Below are 17,513 nucleotides of genomic sequence, written 5' to 3'. Positions count from 1 at the left end.
AGTTTTATTGAAACTTTGGTGGATCCTTCTACTTTTAAGCAAAGGGCCAAAATTATGACATATACATTTACTATGTACCTCACATAAATAGTGTGTATCTTCAGAGTTAGGAATTACCTCTTTTGCTGGCAGTGCTTTTACTGGCCTCAAGTTACAATAGGAGAGGGATTCATGTTTCTACCAGTTTCTGATTGATTAAACAAATCTGACACTCATCTTTCAGTGACAGAAATCCCAGGAGAGAAGAAAAGAATCCATCTGCTAAGAGGGAAACTTGTATTATCAGCTGCATTGCTCAGAATGAGACTGAGGACTACTCTACCGTGGAGGCTTCAACAAGTTTCAACAGTTCTCCATTCAGGCTCTCTGATCCCATATATTCTGTTGAAAATTCAGACGATTTGACCATCTCTCCCTACGCCAGCTACACCTCTTTGTCAGAGCAGCCGCTCTCTGTTCTCAGTGGCTGGCTGGACAAGCTCTCTCCACAGGGGTAGGTGACTGACCGAAGGGACCCTATCTTTTATTTCTTCCCAGCTTCTTCTTTTCAGTCTAACTATGTTTTTGATAAGAAAATTAGCCATTGCTATGTTTACATTATACATCATATTATAAAGTTTGTAACTCTGATCTAAGACTAATAAAGGTATCATTGTGAGGTTTATTTTTTTTATTAAAGAGTTTTACAAGAACAAGATTTTACAATATATCCCCAAATCCCCCCCCACCCCAAACCCGCCCACTTCCCCCCCACTTCCCAGAGCTAAATACAGGATTATAGTTATAATAGTCATATTCTAAATAAAAATTATGCATAATATACAATTAACCAAATTCATAATGTGCTTTAACTCCCCTTTAACATAAATACATACAAAGTACCAACACTAAGATCAATAACAATATCCCTCTAAAATCTACTCATAAGCTAAATGGAACTTTTTAGTCCCATATTTATTCTGAATATAATCTATCCATCTCCTCCAAACTGAAATATATCTTTCCTGTGAATGATCTTTCAAGTAAGCAGAAATCTTAGACATTTCTGCAAGATTCGAAACTTTAAACACCCATTCTTCTATAGTAGGCAAACTATCCTTCTTCCAGTATTGTCCCACCAGTAACCGTGCTGCTGTTATCATATTCAACATCAAATTGGTTTCTTTAACATCGCAATCTACAACAATACCCAATAAAAACAATTGCGGAGAAAACTTTATCTTTCTCTTAAAAATCTTTTGAATGTTCCACCAAATTTTAATCCAAAAAGCTTTTATATTTCTACAAGTCCACCACATATGAAAATAGGTGGCTTCTAAACTACCACATCTCCAACATTTAGACTGTAAGTTACGATACATGTTAGACAACTTCTTGGGATCCAAATGCCATCTATAAAACATTTTATAAAAAATTTCTCTTACGTTTTGAGCCTGAGTAAATTTAAGATTTCTGACCCAAATTATCTCCCAAGTGTCCAACGAGATTGGCTCCTGAATATTTTGTGCCCACTTTATCATACAATCTTTAACTAATTCCGTTTCCGAATCCAATTCAATTAAAGCATTATATATCCTCTTTATATGTGCACAATTTAAGTCTCTAATTTGTTTTACTAAATTTGGATCTATAATTGTGATGCCAACCTTTTGATCTAACTTCCACCTAGCTTTCAATTGGGTATATTGAAACCAAGAGTGAGGTTTATTTTTAAAAGAGCACATTCAGAGATATTAATAATATTCCTTTTAACAAACTGATATATTTGCATGTGACTAAACAAATACTGTTTGCAGAGTTGACCTTCTTCACTTATAGCTTTAAAAGCAGATACAGGCAGTCCTCGACTTACGGCAGTTCATTTAGTGACCATTTAAAGTGGCACTGAAAAAAGTGACTGTCACACAACTGTTGCAACATCCTCATGGTCACATGATCAAAATTTGGACCCTTGGCAACTGGCTCATATTTATGATGGTTGCAGTGTCCCGGGGCCATGTGATCCCCTTTTGACTTTCCCAAAGTCAGTGGAAAAGCCAGGTTCACTTTATAAGCATGTGACTAACTTAACGGCAGTGATTCATTAATAACTATGGCAAGAAAGGTCATCAAATGGGGCAAAACTCACTTAAGAAATGTCTCATGTAGTAACAGAAATTTTGAGCTCAACTGAGGTTGTAAGTCGAGGACTACCTGTATAGCTGAGTCCCTTAATAAACATCAGTGCCTTAATAATCATTGTCATGTCCCTAGTGAACAGTGCTGGATTTAATACAGTCTCCTTTCATTCTCCATAGGAATTATGTTTTCCAAAGACGTTTCGTCAGATTTGACGGGAAAAACCTCATGTATTTTAACAATGAGAAGGTGGGAACAGTATAACAGATATTAATGTTAAGCAGTTACATGTGCTGGGGCATACAAAATGGAGTAGGTGGAAAATAAGTAGATTCTGGTTATTGAAAAAAGAAGATTGATCTTAGGTTAGGTTGACTGGAAAGTTGCTCTAAATGAAGAATGTGAGTCACAGTTCTGCTATTTTTTTTTCCAACATGTCATATTTTCTTAGATATGTGCTTCTTTTCTGAAGTCTTCCTCTTCTCATTACTCATTCCATTTACCCAGTATGGAATGGGTGTTAAGCTGGATTGTGACAGTATGCTTCAGTAACTTCATATCTTGAAAATAAATCTGACACAGACTTTCATTTAATTTGGAAACCATAGATTTCTAGCATATATATTTATGATATCCAATTTTAGGTTTTTCTCTACATAAATTTCTAATATATCAGCTTTACAGAATTTCTTAATTAGCATTTTATTAAATTGACACAGTCTTACATTATTATGGACACACTTTATTGTAATTTGTACAGAATTTCTTAATTAGCATTTTATTAAATCGACACAGTCTTACATTATTATGGACACACTTTATTGTAATTTATAATTCATTGTTTGATTGACATTGTGCTATCCACTATTCCTGATAACTGTATTTTGCTTAGAGTTTTACAGCAATTTTCAGATTTTTAAAATAATATACAGGTAGTCCTTGAGTTACAACCATAATTGAGTCCTGCTCAAGTTGTGATGGCCATAAAACAGGTCATCACATAACTGGACCCAATTTTGTGACCTTTTTGGCAGTCGTTAAGTGAATGCTGTGGTCATTAAGCACATCCATTGTATACTATGGGGTGTTTTTTCCAGAAACTGGAAATGAACACTGGTTTCCAGAAAAAACATCAAACAAACATAGAAAAGCATTGTAAACCATGGTTACATGACACAAATGGCTGTAAATGTGGGTCAGTTGCTGAATGCCGAAACTGCAGTCACATGATCGGGGGAGTGAACATTGGAGCTTCAGAACTGGCCCATAAATAGCTTTTGAGGGAGAGTCTGTTGTAACTTTGAACTGTTGCTAAATGACTGGTCATAAGTCAAAGACTATCTCAGTTCTCAATAAAAAGTTAATAAAATATTGAAAAAAGTATAACTTTTATAATACTTGGAATTTCTTTTTTTAGTCACCATATATAGTTAAAGTATTCAATGAAAATATATTTTTAAAAACCGGGTTAAGTTTGAGCAGGAAGAAAGTTCTAGAAGAATGTAAGAGCAGAAACCACTAACTGCCTGGGTTGTTGCAGGAACCGTATCCGAAAGGACTGATTCCTCTCTGCATTATTGGCACGGTGCGCTCCATCAAGGACAACAAATTCCAAGTCGTCACTAAACACAGGATTTTTGTCTTCCGAGCTGAAAGTGAAGGTAACAAATCTCATCCCTGATCTCAACGTGCCTTTCTTCTCTTCTTGCTACTACTGTTTTCTCTGTAGTGGCTCCCTCTTCTCCTTTTGCAAGCAGCGCTTCTGTTTCTCCTTACTCCCCTTTAATTCTTCCATTCTTCATTGGAAAAGAAAATGTAGAAAGACCAGACTTTTTCTGTAGCTTTGTATGTCAGAAGTCATTCTGAGAAATATTTGTAATCTTCTTATATTTTGTTATCATTTCTGTAGCCCAGCGGCATGAATGGTGCAGCACTCTTCAGCAGAAAATCACTGACAGGCAAAATCTTTGCCCTCCAACATGTCTCAATAGCAACAGCACTCATGTCCAAAAGCGTGGCTATTTAGAACTCAAAGGCTATAAATCCAGACTGTTTGTAATTCTTATTCTGGGTGAGATGTGGCTGTACAAAAGTGAGCAAGTAAGCATTTAAGGCTTTCAGTCTTAGGAAACTGGCTAAAGTTTTTTTAAAAAATTATTTCTTTATAAACACATTTCATATATTATAGTTTGTTTTCCCTGCTTCGATAGATGAATGTTTCTTTAAGTGGGCCCAAGCGATAAGGTCAGACTAGGGCAAAAGCAGTCTCTAGGAACAGTCGAAGCTGTTGGCAGTAAAAATTACTGGATCACAGCTCACAGTATTGTTATTTATTCTAGTATTTTCCTTTGTCAAAAAGAGAGGGCAATTTTAAATTAATCTTGTAAGTTTCAGATAATATTCTTCTGCTATACATACAAAGCAGCTCCTGTCCATATTTCATCCGCAGTTCTTTAAAATGGGCATTGCTATCTGTCTGATCGAGATACACTACTCAACTGTCCGAGACGCTAAAGGCCGTAACTTTGAACTCATCACTCCATGCAAAATTTTCAGGTAACAGAAAATGGTACTGAAAAGAAGTACATTCAACTGGTATAGTATTGCATGCTGAGCAGGGCTATCATTGGGGGTCTGCATAACTGGGCACTAGGGGAAACCCTCTATTCACTCAAGGATCTCACTCAGGACCCCATTTTTTACGTTGCTTAGCAACAGCAGATTTTTTAAAAAAATGAAGTACCTGCCTTCTATTAAACAGTGGACTATTACAAATAGTCTTCAACATATGACCACAATTGGTCCCCAAATTTCTGTTGCTAAGTAAGACATTTGTTAAGTGAGTTTTGCCTCGTTTTATGACCTTTCTTGCTACAGTTGTTAAGTGAATCACTCCAATTGTTAAGCTAGTCACATGGTCATTAAGGGAATCTGGCTTTTCCTTTGACTTTGCTTGTCAGAAGGTCACAAAAGGGGATCACATGACCCTGGGACACTGCAACTGTCATAAAGATGAGTCAGTTGCCAAGCATCCTAATTTTGATCACATGATTATGGTTAGGCTGCAATGAACATAAATATGAGACATGATCACAAGTCACTTTTTTCACTGCCTTTGTAACTTTGAACGGTCAGTAAACAAAATGGTGTAAAGACTGCTTGTACTCTCACTAACATCACAAGAGCAAAAAGCATATCAGTTTTTGTGCTTGTTTGGGTGCTTTGGAGAAACAAGAGAGTTGTGCTCCAATTAGGCATTTCTCTATTTTTTTAAAGTGAAATACCTCTAGAACCCTAGCACTGATATAGTGGTTTCTGGGACAAAATCCTATTTCTAGTGAATAGAGGTACCTGAAGAGAATATAGCTGCAAGCCCCTCGATTTTCTTGAAATGCAGAGGTTCTGATCCATATGCCTATCTCAGTGAGAAATGGGGTATTGTTCCAGAGACCATTATGTCATTTCAGAGGCCAGTAGGGAAGTTTTTTTGGTGATTCTCAAAAGGATAAATCAACAACGTTCTTATCCACCAGGAACCAGTAGAATTACTGCCTTATTCATTCTACATATTTGTCCCCAAGAGGGGAAAAAAAGCTTGCTCTAAATTCCTTGCTTCATCATAGGAAAATCCTCAGAAGAATATAATTCCATGGTCTGCTCCCTCCAGCAAAACAATGGTTTATTTGACAGGGGATGGGTAAGAAAGAGAAATGGGAAGAAATGAAGAAGGAAAAAGAAATAGAAAACAAGAATAGCAGTGTACAGGAAGTCCTTGACTTACAATTGTGATAGACCCTGCCTAATATGGTCATAAGGATTAGTGTCATTAAGCAAGGAGCCCATGTGACCACCTTGCTTAATGACCACAATCCCTGCCCTCCCTGTTGTGGTCATTAAGTGGAGCATGGGATGGGGGTGACCCTGGGAGCCCTAGGCCTGCACTATAGCAACTCTTCAATTCACACATGACCTGCTCTGGGCCTCCCAGCGCCTTCCTCACCCCCTGAGGCATCCCATGCTCTGCTTCCTCCCTGCACTAGATCCCCCAGGCCTTGGGCCTGCTTTCCATCCTACTGGGTCCCACGCCCTTCTCCCTAACCCCCATTATACTGTAGCCCAATCCACGTACTTTCTCTATAGATCTCCTTCAGGGAACAGCTGATCCACTTCACAGCCTTTCTATACAGAGGTCATGTGATGTGTTCCTGGAAGCAGGCACCACATTGGGAGTGACCACAATTGATTGGGGCTGCTTGGAAATGGCACCCAGTTCCAACACAGTGCCATGGGACCGCCATACTTTATAGGAGTGGATTGGCTGGCTCTCTTTCCCAAAAGTGACCTCTGGGGTAGCAAGCAGGCCTAATGTTTGCAGGGAATCAGTGGGGCAGGATGGGAGAAGATGTATGGGAGTACTACTACAGTGTACCTGTAGTCGGTTCACAAGGAGATTGCCAAGGGCAGAGGTGCTACCATGACCAAAACCTGGGTAAGTTCCTTGGTTCAGTGCTACTGTAATTTTAAACAGTCACTGAATGAATGGTCATGAGTCAAGGACTATCTTTATGAGTGAAATTCTAAAAAACAGCCTGTGACATTGTCGTTCCTGCTGCTGGTTTCTGCACAAGAAAGAGCAGAAGTATTGCTTTACTTATCTTTGCATTCACCAGTGCACCCGTTAAGCTGTTGACTTTTTGCATCAAAATTGCTCAAATTATGCTGGATTTCTGCCGATGCTTCTGCATTTAGTTGGATTATAAGAACAACCAATGTGTGACCTTGGAATGGCCGAGTGCTCTCACAGGACAACGAGTAGTTTTGATTTCCCACAACCCCTCTCTATCCCACCCCACAGTTCCCTCTTCTCGTGGCATATGGCAGACTGGCAGCAAGCTAAGGATGGCTGGCATAGCTGGGTGGCAGTTCTAACACCTTATTCCATCCTGGAAAAATGGCTGCCCAAACTTTTTTTGAAGATCTCCAGCAATTTTGACCTATTCTTTCTGTTCCTGCAAAAACTAAATCTCCAAAAATAACTGGTTGACTGTTTTCTGCTTTGATAGTCAGTGGCTCTGTGGAATAAAAGTCATAAGGCTGGAAGGGATCTTGCAGGTCTTCTAGTCCAGAGGTCCTCAAACTTTTGGGCACCAGGGACCAGTTCCATGGAGAAAGGTTTTTCCACAGACCGGAGAGTGCATGGTTTTGTGTGCTGCCTCCATTTTGCAGATGGGGCTTAGCTTGTTTGTGTGGATCGGTTGCTGGCATACTGCAGCCTGGTACTGGTCCACAGATTGGGGTTTGGGGACCCCTGTTCTAGTCTAACCTCCTGCTCAAGGCAGGAATCTTATTCCATCCCAGACAAATGGATCTCCAATCATTTTTTGAAAACCTCCAGTGATGGAGTATTGAAAACTCTGGAGGCAAGCTATTCCAGTGACTAATCATTTTCATTATCAAGAAATTACTCTCTTTAACAAACTTCCACCCATTGCGTCTTGTCCTGCCCTCAGGGATTTTGGGGCCATGGGGCCACAGTGGTTAGAATGCAATATTGCAAGCTTAGTCTGCCCACAGAAGGGTTCAATCCTGACGGGGCTTAAGGTTGACTCAGCCTTCCATCCTTCTGAGGTCAGTAAAATAAGAACCCAAATTGTTGGTGATAATATGCTGACTTCGTAAGCTGCTCAGAGAGTGCTGTAAAGCACTATGGAGCAGTATATAAGTCTAAGAACTATTGCTAATGCTATTGCTATTAGTTGAGCCCCTATCTTGACACCCCTAACCCTTCTCTTTGAAAGGCTAGTGCAGGGGTGTGAAACTGCCAGCCCATGGGCCAGTTGCATCATACAGAGGCTGCACCCACCCCAGCTACGGCAATGTAAAAAAATTGTGATATGTAGTGACACGTCATGTGACATGGTGAGTTTGACGCCTGTGGACTAGTGCATTGGATCTATCCTCAGACCCCTCTCCAGATGCAAGTTCAGAGGAAAGAGGGTGAATTTGAGTCTGCTGAGGAAAGCCAAGTATTGGTCAGGATTGGGGCTCAGAGAATGCTAGTCTGATAGAGAAGCCTCAGCTGGGTTGATTGGAGGAGCCACAGATTGGCAAGCCACATCTGCAGCAGCAAGTTAGCCAGGAGGCTCCAGGCGAGGACCGTGATCAGATGCTGTCCATTAGCAATGAGGAGGAGGTGGAATCCACACTTCCTCCTTATCTAAGAAGCAGAGAGGAGGCACAATCTGCGTCATCTAGACCAGGGGTCCCCAATCCCCTGTCCATGGACTGGCACCTGGCCGTGGCATGCCAGAAACCGGTCTGCGCAAACAAGCAAAGCCCATCCGCCGGATGCAGGCAGTACATGAAACCACGCCCTCTCCAGTCCACAGAAAAACGTCTCTCCATGGAACCGGTCCCTGGTGCTCAAAAGGTTGGGGATCTCTGAGCTAGACTACTCATGAGGAGGCAACTTTGGCTTATGAAGGGCTGTACCTGTGTTGTGTACTTAATCCTGCCTGAGAACTTGAGTGTTGCTGGAGCAACATGCGTGCATGTTTGTGTGGGGAGTGGGGCAGCACAGCTAGACAAATCTAGTGCTGTTACCTGTTCAATTGGACCCCATATCATCTTTATTGCTCTTGTTTTCATACTTTCTAGAGTCTCAGCATCTTTTTTATATCATGTTGACCAGAACTGGATGCAGTATTCCAAATGTGGCCACACTAGTGCAGTATAAAGTGATGCTATCACTTCTTGTGATCTTGAAACTATTCCTCTGTTGAAGCAACCCACAGCTACCATGCTTTCTTGGCAGCTGCAGCATACCTAAATCCCTTTCATAGTTTCTATTGAGCCAGGTGCCGCCTATTCTATACCTGTGTGTTCGCTTTTTCCTGCCTAAATGCAGAAGCTTAACTTTTCTCACCACTGAACTGCATTTTGTTGGATAGGGCCTATTGCTCGAGTCTACCAAGATCCTTTTGAATCTTCAGCCTATCATCCAAAATGGTAGCAATTCTCCCCAACTAGGTATCATCTTTAAATTTGATGGCTTCCCTTCTATCTCCTCATCTAGATCATTAATGAAGATGTTGAAGAGCACTGTCCCCAAAGCAGAACCTTGAGCTACCCCACTGCATGTTTCTCTCCATGTAGATGTAGTTATATTGAGGACCACCCACTGCGTATAGTTGGTCAGCCAACAGCAAATCCATCTGGTGGTAGTACGGTCTATTACACATTATTTTGTCTTACCAAGAAGTAGGCTGTAGTCTATTTTTTTTACTTCACATAAATTATTGTTATACATTGTTATGCATGTATATCCATATAGGTATATAGGGAATTAATGCACATTATAGAAATTCATCAGCTTTGTTGGAATGCCAAATGCCAAAGCATTTCAGATGTTCAGCATGTAAACACAAATACAAAGGTTAGTCAGTTTTCTTTGTATACTAATGGATAATTTGTCAAAATATTACATCCAACATCAATCATGAAATGTTTTGTGGGTAGATGCTGCAAGCAGAGTGTTTATAATAGCCTTGCTTTTTTATTAGGCCTTACATTGTTTCATGCATGTTCCCTTAGTTTTGGAGCCGAGTCTGAACGAGAGAAGCAAGAGTGGATGGAAGTGCTTCAGAACTCTATTGCTGAAATTTTGTATGATTATGAGGTGGCTGAGAAGATCTGGTCTAACAAAGCTAACAGATTCTGTGCTGACTGCCATGCACTGAACCCTGACTGGGCTTCCATCAATTTGTGTGTGGTGATCTGCAAGCATTGTGCAGGCAAGTATATCTGTGTATGTGGCACTTTTGGTGACAAAATGCCAATACTCCTCGCCACTTATTTAACAGAACATTTATGATACTTTGAAGGAGAAATACTAATCTTTCCTACAAGAGGCTACAATGCCAATTTAAAATTACATAACCTCCATATTAGTGCAGGTTGTACATTTAAGGATAATTGCAATATGGGGGTTATTTTTGAGGAGAATCTACTCCTTTGTAATTTTTCTCTCCCCCATCCCATGTTTTAGTCAGCATGGAAAATAAGCAATTGCCAACATTTGTGTCGAGCCCCGCGGCCTCCCACGGCGGTCAGGCCTCCGGCACGGGTCCTAGGACCTTCTGGCAGGCCTTCTGGCAGGCCCGCCAAGCAGCTGATGGCCAGGCCTTCCCAGCACCTGGCTGGCCAAACGGACGGGGAGGAACACCGCAGGACAGCGCAAACGGCTGAGACGAGACGAGCGGGACATGGCCGCGAGACCAGGCCGATGGCAAGAGCGGGCCGGACGCGGCGAGGGGGTGGCAGGGACCAGGGGTGTGCACAGCCCGGGTGGTGGGGACATGGGTGATGGAGAAGCTCGAGGAGGGGGTCGAGAAGGGGAGATAGGGGCCCGGCTGGGGGGTGCCTGGCAGACTTACCGGACGGTTGCTGCCATCACGTGGAGTGTGGAGCGAGCGCGCAGGGGGGAGATGGGCGGGGTCTTTATCAATTTGTGGGTGGATGTTGGTTTGTGTTGGTGGGGTGTGACTGGGGTGTGGCCGGACGATAAAGGAGCGTTGGAGCAGGATGCTGCCAACACTGACTTTGCTCCGGTTTAGTCTTTTGTTTGGCTGCAAGACGAATAAACAACATCACTCGTACCTTGGATGTGTCTGTGGTTTGTCGGCAAGGACGGTTTGTGATAATTTGTTCTCCTAAAGCAGGGGTGTCAAACTGCCAACCCATGGGCCAGACGCGTCACCAGAAAACCATGCCCATCCCATTGCCAGCAATGGGGAAAAAGCTCCGATATGACGTGCGACATCATGTGATGTGGCGAGTTTGACATGTCCTAAAGAATGCCTATGTACACATTAAAAATTATGGGTGCTGCATACCGTGTTCTGAAAAAAAAGGGCAAACATCAGAATAGATAGAATGAAATGTTCTGAGAGAAGCATGGAAAATAAAGGTGGCAGATAGCAGTCTACTAAACTCTTACAATATTAGGCAACACAATATCAACAGTAGAGACCTTCAGGTTTCTGGATTCTATAATCTCCTAGGACATGAAATGGACACTTAACATTAGAAACATCATTAAAAAGGCAGAGCAAAGAATGTTCTTCCTGCATCAGTTCAGGAAGTTCAGACTGCCCCAGGAGCTGTTGATATAGTTCTACAGAAGCATCATTGAGTCTGCCATTTATTCTTCGATAACTGTCTGGTTTGCCACAGCAACCAAACAGGACAGGTATAGACTTCAACGGATAGTTAGGACTGCAGAAAAAACAATTGCAACCAACCTGCCTTCCATGGAGGACCTGAGAAAATATTTACAGACCCCTCACATCCTGGACATAAACTGTTTCAACTCCTCCCCTCAGGAGGCCACTATAGGGCATTGCATGCCAAAACAAAGTTTTTCCCCTCATGCCCTCACTCTGCTGAGCATCTAATTAGCTCAGTATTGACTTATATCTAAGGATATTTACTCATATAGTATGGCTGTATAACTGTTATCCTTCTCATCTTTTCTACTGCCATCTTCATTGGTATCTTATGATTATATATACTTTGTTGTTTGTATGTACACTGAGAGCTTATGCACCCAAGACAAATTGTGTCCAATCACACTTGGCCAATAAAGTATTCTATTCTGTGGGAAACCCATTTAAATTATTCTGAAATAAATCATAATCTACAGAAGAAAATTTTCATCTACATCTCTTATTCTTTATTATTTTGGAGCTTGTGTTTGCCAAGAGTGTGATTCTAGAAAAACCCATTTACAAAAGTGATATTCCCACCTAATAAGAAGACTGATATATAAGTTCATGTGGAAGGAGATTTATACAGTATGTCCTGAGATAAGAACTTCCTTTTGGTTTAAATCTGAGTTCGTATCCCTTGAAAATTGTAATTAGATGCATTTATGCCCTTTGGAGCTTCATCTGTCTCTTTTCCTATATTTACAGGTTCGCATCGGAGCCTGGGTTCTAGGATTTCTAAGGTGCAAAGTCTGAAGCTGGACACGAGTATTTGGAGCAATGAGATGGTCCAGGTATTAAGATTTTTCTAAAGATATAGCATTGGGAAATGGTATAATCAATCTGAAATTGCAGAATTGCCTAAGTATGGAAAAGTGGGATTGAAAAGGTATACACTGGGATTATCTAGGACAATGTTCCCCAATCTTTCTGAGTTGGTGGCCCGGTGCATAGAGGGGAAAGAGAGGATGGTTTTGTGCAAGGGGCAGGCATGCACACATGCAGCTTCATTTGTGTGAGTGGCAGAGGCTTATGGCCACCACTCACATGAGTGGGGCTGCAAGTGTCGCCGCCCACCATTTGCGTGAGTCGGGCTTTGCACACACATGCACATGGCCTGGCCCATCACTCACATGACCCAGTTGCAAATAGGCCACGGCCCAGTAGTGACCTGCAGCCCACAGATTGGGGGCTCTCTGATCTAGGATGAGACATATTTGTTCAATATCTCTGGAAATAGAGTGTTTTTGTTCATCCATAGTCCTCCAGTATAATTTTATTGCTCTCTTCTAAAGCTGTTCATCATGCTAGGGAATAGGCAAGCAAACAAATTTTGGGCTGCACACCTCCCAGCTTCTGAAGCCTTATATCCTGATGCTAACACTGAGCAGAGACGAGATTTCATCACCTGTAAATACCGCTATGGACGCTTCCGCATGCTGCACCCTCAATATAACAGTCAAGAAAGCATTCTGCAGGTATGTATTTACACACTGAAGAATCTTTCTCTAACATCTGATGAAATTATAAATTATTACAGGCAGGAGACCCTATACTGTTCCAGACAAATGCCTGTCCAGTTGTTTAAAAAAGCTCCAGTGATGGAGCACCCACAACTTCAGGTGGGAAGCTCTCCCACTGATTAATTGTTCTTGTTGATAGGAAATTTCTCCTTATTTCAAGGCTGGATCTCTATTTTATAAGCTTCCATCTGTTACTTCTTGTCCTGCCCTCAGGTGCTTTGGAGAATATGTTGACCCCCCCCCCCTCTCTTTGATAGCCCCTAAATTGGAAAACTGCTATCATGTCATCCCTAGTCCTTCTCTTTGTTAGACCAGATATGCCTAGTTCCTGCAACCATTCATTCGTTTAACCTCCAGTTCGCTAATCATCTTTGTTGCTCTACTCTGCATTCCTCTAGACTAGAGTCTCAAAGTATGAATTAAGCAATTCCACTTTCTCCCTGCTACTCTCATCTCCTTGCCACATTTTCCCGTTAGTGGACCAATTGGTTCTTCGGCTTTCTTCTTTTTTTTTTCCATGTTGAAAGAAACTTTTTTAAAATTATTTTTGACATATCTCGCAAGTTGGTGACAACTCCTTTCTGGGCCTTAGCTTTCCTGATTTCATCTTTGAAGATTTGGCTATTTGCTCCTATTCTCCTTTAATTATATGTCCCTGTTTCCATTTTTCATACTTGTCGTCTTTGGCTTTCAATTTATTAGAGAGCTCTTTATGCAATCTTGCTGGTTTCGTCCGGAGTCTCTTATTTTTCTTTCTCAGTGCTATTGTGCTAGATTGGGCTTTTATAATCTCATTTTTCAATTTCCCAAGCTTCTTAGGTTATTTACCCCTTTTCATCCATGAAATCCTTCCTGAGGTCTCTCCCTAAATTTCTTGAAATCGGCTCTCTTGAAATCTAAGGCAGTACTTTGATTTTGCTCTATTGCATGTGCCTGCATTATGCTGAATTCCAGGATGACATGACCACTCTCCCCAAGGTTCCTGGAACTTCAGCCTCCTGTATAATTTCATCTCTGTTAGTGAAGCTGACCCCCTGGTTCCCTTCTCTATCTTTTGGGTGACAATGTTGTCTACTAGGTGCATCAGGAACCTTTTTCATCTCCTGCCATTGCCCAATCAGATCCCAGTTTGGAGGAGAAGGAGGAGTTGGAACTGGGACCAACGGGAGTGACACGCCTCCCTTGGAATGTTTGGAGAGGCCAGGGGCTGAGGACAATGCTGTCCCAGGCCTTTAAGGCCTTGGGAGAAGTGGTTGACTGGATGGAGAACTGCCTGCCCTCACAGACACAGGGGAGGATTGGCTGAAGACAATCTGAGAGGCAGCAGATTCCCTCTGATGAGGAACAGCTGCCTTCCCCACTCAACCCGAGGGCACGGAGAGTGGAATGGAGGCAAGCTCAGAAGAGGTCTGCAAGGCTACTCAGGAGAAGGCTGCCTCTCCTCTCCTCCCAAGGAACACCTGGTGTGGCTTGACTTAAGGAGAAGCTGGGGGGGAGTTTTGGCTTTGGCTTATGCTTCCAAAGCTTTGAAACAACTCAGCCTTGATTCGTGTTTCTGCCTGTGCTTTGCCTTTGCCTTTGCCTTGTGGACCACCTTTGGCCTCGTGGACTCTCTTTGCCTTGTGGACTTTCTTTGGTCTTGTGGACTTGCCTTACCCTGTGGACTTGCCTTGCCCTTTGGACCTTGACCCTGGATGTTGCCCATGAGCTTGAAGCTGCTCTTTGGACTTCCTCTCTGGCTTTGCAAATTGGTTTTGTGGTTTATTGGCTTTTCTTTGTGGGACTGAGGGTGGTTGCCTTCAGGGAAGTGTGTCGTGGAGGCTTACCAGACATTATAGGGCCATTTGTTTTGGCATTTAACAGAGGAATAAAGGACTCTGTCACTGCCTGCCTCTGCCTAGGCGACCTGGCTCATAACAACTCCCACTTGGTGCAGATTTCGTTTCCCAGTCAATATCAGGGTCATTGAGGTCCCCCATTACTATTTTAGTGTGGTTCCTGCACACCTTAGATAACTGATTAACAAAAAGTTAATCTGTTTCCTCCTTTGGTTGTGTGGTCTGTAGTATACACCTAATGTTATAGTGTTAGCTAAATAATATTAACTAGATTCATATGTACAAATTCTAGTGCAGTGGTCAACAATAACATCATCATGTTGCTATTATTACCTGAACAGTTACATAATGTCTTTTCTTACAGTTTTGATTTGCAGTTTGTGATATTCTTATAGGAACTTAATTATCTTCAGTAATTATTAGATTTTTTTTTCATAGGCTCTATGTGCAGCTGTGTCTGGGCCAGGATTGCTTAAAAAAATGGTGCATTTTTTTGCAAGCACTATGGAGGTTGAAATGGGAGGCAGCAGTTTTACTTGGAAAACTAAGCCCTGGTCCAACAGTGGGGATACTCATCATTCAGGTAATTACCTTATTCTATGCTATACAGGTAGTCCTCAAATTATGACCATTTGTTTAATAACTGTTAAATGGCACTGGAAAAAGTGACTCACACTTGCAACTGTTGCAGGGTCCCTGTGTTCATGTGATCCAAATTCAGGTACTTGACAACTGGCTTGTATTACAACAGATATTTGCCAGTATCGCTGTTGTGATTCAGGGTCAGCCTGTGGGTTCGGCATTTGGGTCGGACGATTCAGAGGAGGAGGAGGGGGGTGTTGGAGAGGTTGCTGAGGGTGTTGGAGAGCTTGCTGATGAGAGCCCTCAGCCAGGCCCCTCCCACCTGGTTACGACGCAGACCCAGCTGTGTGAGCCTGACGCCCGACGCAGGAGGCAATCAATCAGAAGTAAACAGAGGAAGGCAATGGGGCACCTCGGAAGGAGGCAGAGAGAAGCCACGCCCTGAACTGTTTAAAAGGGGAATGCGTGGGAGGGCTGGTTTGCTGAAGGCAACCGTTTGAATAGCTCCTGTTTCATGGTTCGTGTCTTGTTTTTGCTCTGTTTGCTTTTGTGTCCATAAATTTGGCAGGCTTAGTTCCAGTCTCTTGCCTTCTTGTAAAGGGGTTGTTCCTGCCTTATCTGCAGGGCCGGTAGTAGGCTGGTACAGAACAATCGCAATATTACAACAGTTGCAGCATTCTGAGATCATTTGTGACCTTCCCAGGAGGCTTCCAGCAAACAACGTAAAAGGGGGAAGCCAGATTTGCTTAACAACCACTGCAAAAAAGGACATAATATCAGGCACAACTTAATGACCACATTGCTTAGTGACAGAGCTTCCAATCCCAATTTTCGTAAGTCAAGGACTCCCTATGTGTAGAAAACAGGATTCAATCTATTTGATTGGGCATATAATTAAATCCTATCTTTCCTCACTATCTGTTATGTATTATCCTCTTTTTTAAAAAATAAATTTTATTAAAAGAAGATTTTACAATGATTTTAAGAACTACAGAAACACAGAAAAAGTGATAGAAAAGGAAAAAATATAAAAGGGTAAAAGAAAAGGTAAATAACAAAAAGCAAGAAAAAGAAAGATATCCAAAGAAGCAACTTCTGATATTGTTTGCAGCAGTTACAAACACAATAATCACCATCTCCACCTTCCCATATTGCATAGTTCCTTTCTTCCCATAAAAACTTTTTAATCGATCCTGAAATCAGCAATTGATTTTTATCCAGTTGTAGCAAAAAGTCTATAAAGTGTTTTCAATTTCTTATAAAAATAATTCTAGTTCCTCCTTGATCAAACTATGTATTATCTTCTTGATACTGGCCAGGCTTGGCAATTCATTCTTTAAATGCCAAATAATCGTGTATGTTTTAAATTTTATTCACAATCTTGTACCAAACTTACATTTTCTATCCTACTATGAAAAAATATCTCTTATAAACATAAAACAAAACTTAAGTGTATGCTGGCTTTGAGCAAAGACAATTTATTTTAAAATCATTTATCTGTTTCTCTGTATATACAACTAGAAGGAATCTACAATGAGATCACACAACCAGTTGTCCATTGTGGCTACTTATACAAAGTCCCATCCACCGCCAAAGCAATCAAGAGAAGCAAAGATGGTAAGTCTGAGTTGGGTGGAATCCATAACTAATGGCTAATTGAAAAATGGCTTTTGCTAACTGTTTTGCTTATGTAGAGTTTCAGAGGATCTGGTGCTCGCTGGAAAAATGTTTCCTCTTCTATGAGACTGAAAGGAGTACTGAGCCAACAGTAAAGATTGAAGTGGCAGATATGATTTCCTTAGCAGTGAACAGAACAGACATGTTGGCTATTCCTAGCTCCACAGACAGGTTTGTGGAAAGTTGATTCATTCAGTTTTTCTCCTTCTTACTCCTGCTAAACTATGTTCATGTACCTCATGATGGTACCAAACAAACAATGAAGCAACATTGGATTGATCTCCATCAAAAAGAGCAGATTGTTATGTGTAAGGTTAAGGATCTGTTTGGGGCTTCATCAGAAGCATTCATTTGTCCCCATTCATCATTCTACAGTATTACCATTTGTCATAGTGCAAGGTCTGTAGCATCTTGCTGCCATCTGCAACACCCTGGTTGCTCAGCCAACAGTCCTGAAACCCATTTTTCACCAAATATCCACGATGTCCAACATCTAGCCCGGACCTTGT

General features: G+C 41.6%; 1 protein-coding gene across 1 annotated transcript in view; it reads left to right on the top strand.

The window, feature by feature from the left end:
- Positions 1-17,513, top strand: part of ARAP3 (ArfGAP with RhoGAP domain, ankyrin repeat and PH domain 3) — a gene marked incomplete at its 5' end in the record, with an annotated part of 117,575 nt that overhangs the window by 13,174 nt on the left and 86,888 nt on the right. Inside the window, 11 exons of the mRNA XM_081325543.1 lie at positions 224-493; positions 2,298-2,367; positions 3,659-3,779; positions 4,028-4,218; positions 4,568-4,674; positions 9,712-9,923; positions 12,093-12,178; positions 12,680-12,862; positions 15,184-15,328; positions 16,849-16,944; positions 17,022-17,175. Coding sequence (XP_081181669.1) covers positions 224-493; positions 2,298-2,367; positions 3,659-3,779; positions 4,028-4,218; positions 4,568-4,674; positions 9,712-9,923; positions 12,093-12,178; positions 12,680-12,862; positions 15,184-15,328; positions 16,849-16,944; positions 17,022-17,175 — 1,635 coding nt within the window. The remainder of the gene's footprint in view (positions 1-223; positions 494-2,297; positions 2,368-3,658; positions 3,780-4,027; positions 4,219-4,567; positions 4,675-9,711; positions 9,924-12,092; positions 12,179-12,679; positions 12,863-15,183; positions 15,329-16,848; positions 16,945-17,021; positions 17,176-17,513) is intronic.

The sequence above is a fragment of the Vipera berus genome (assembly GCF_964194415.1).
Source record: "Vipera berus genome assembly, chromosome: 3".
NCBI classification, from domain to species: domain Eukaryota; kingdom Metazoa; phylum Chordata; class Lepidosauria; order Squamata; family Viperidae; genus Vipera; species Vipera berus.
This window is presented reverse-complemented; position numbering and strand designations above follow the sequence as displayed.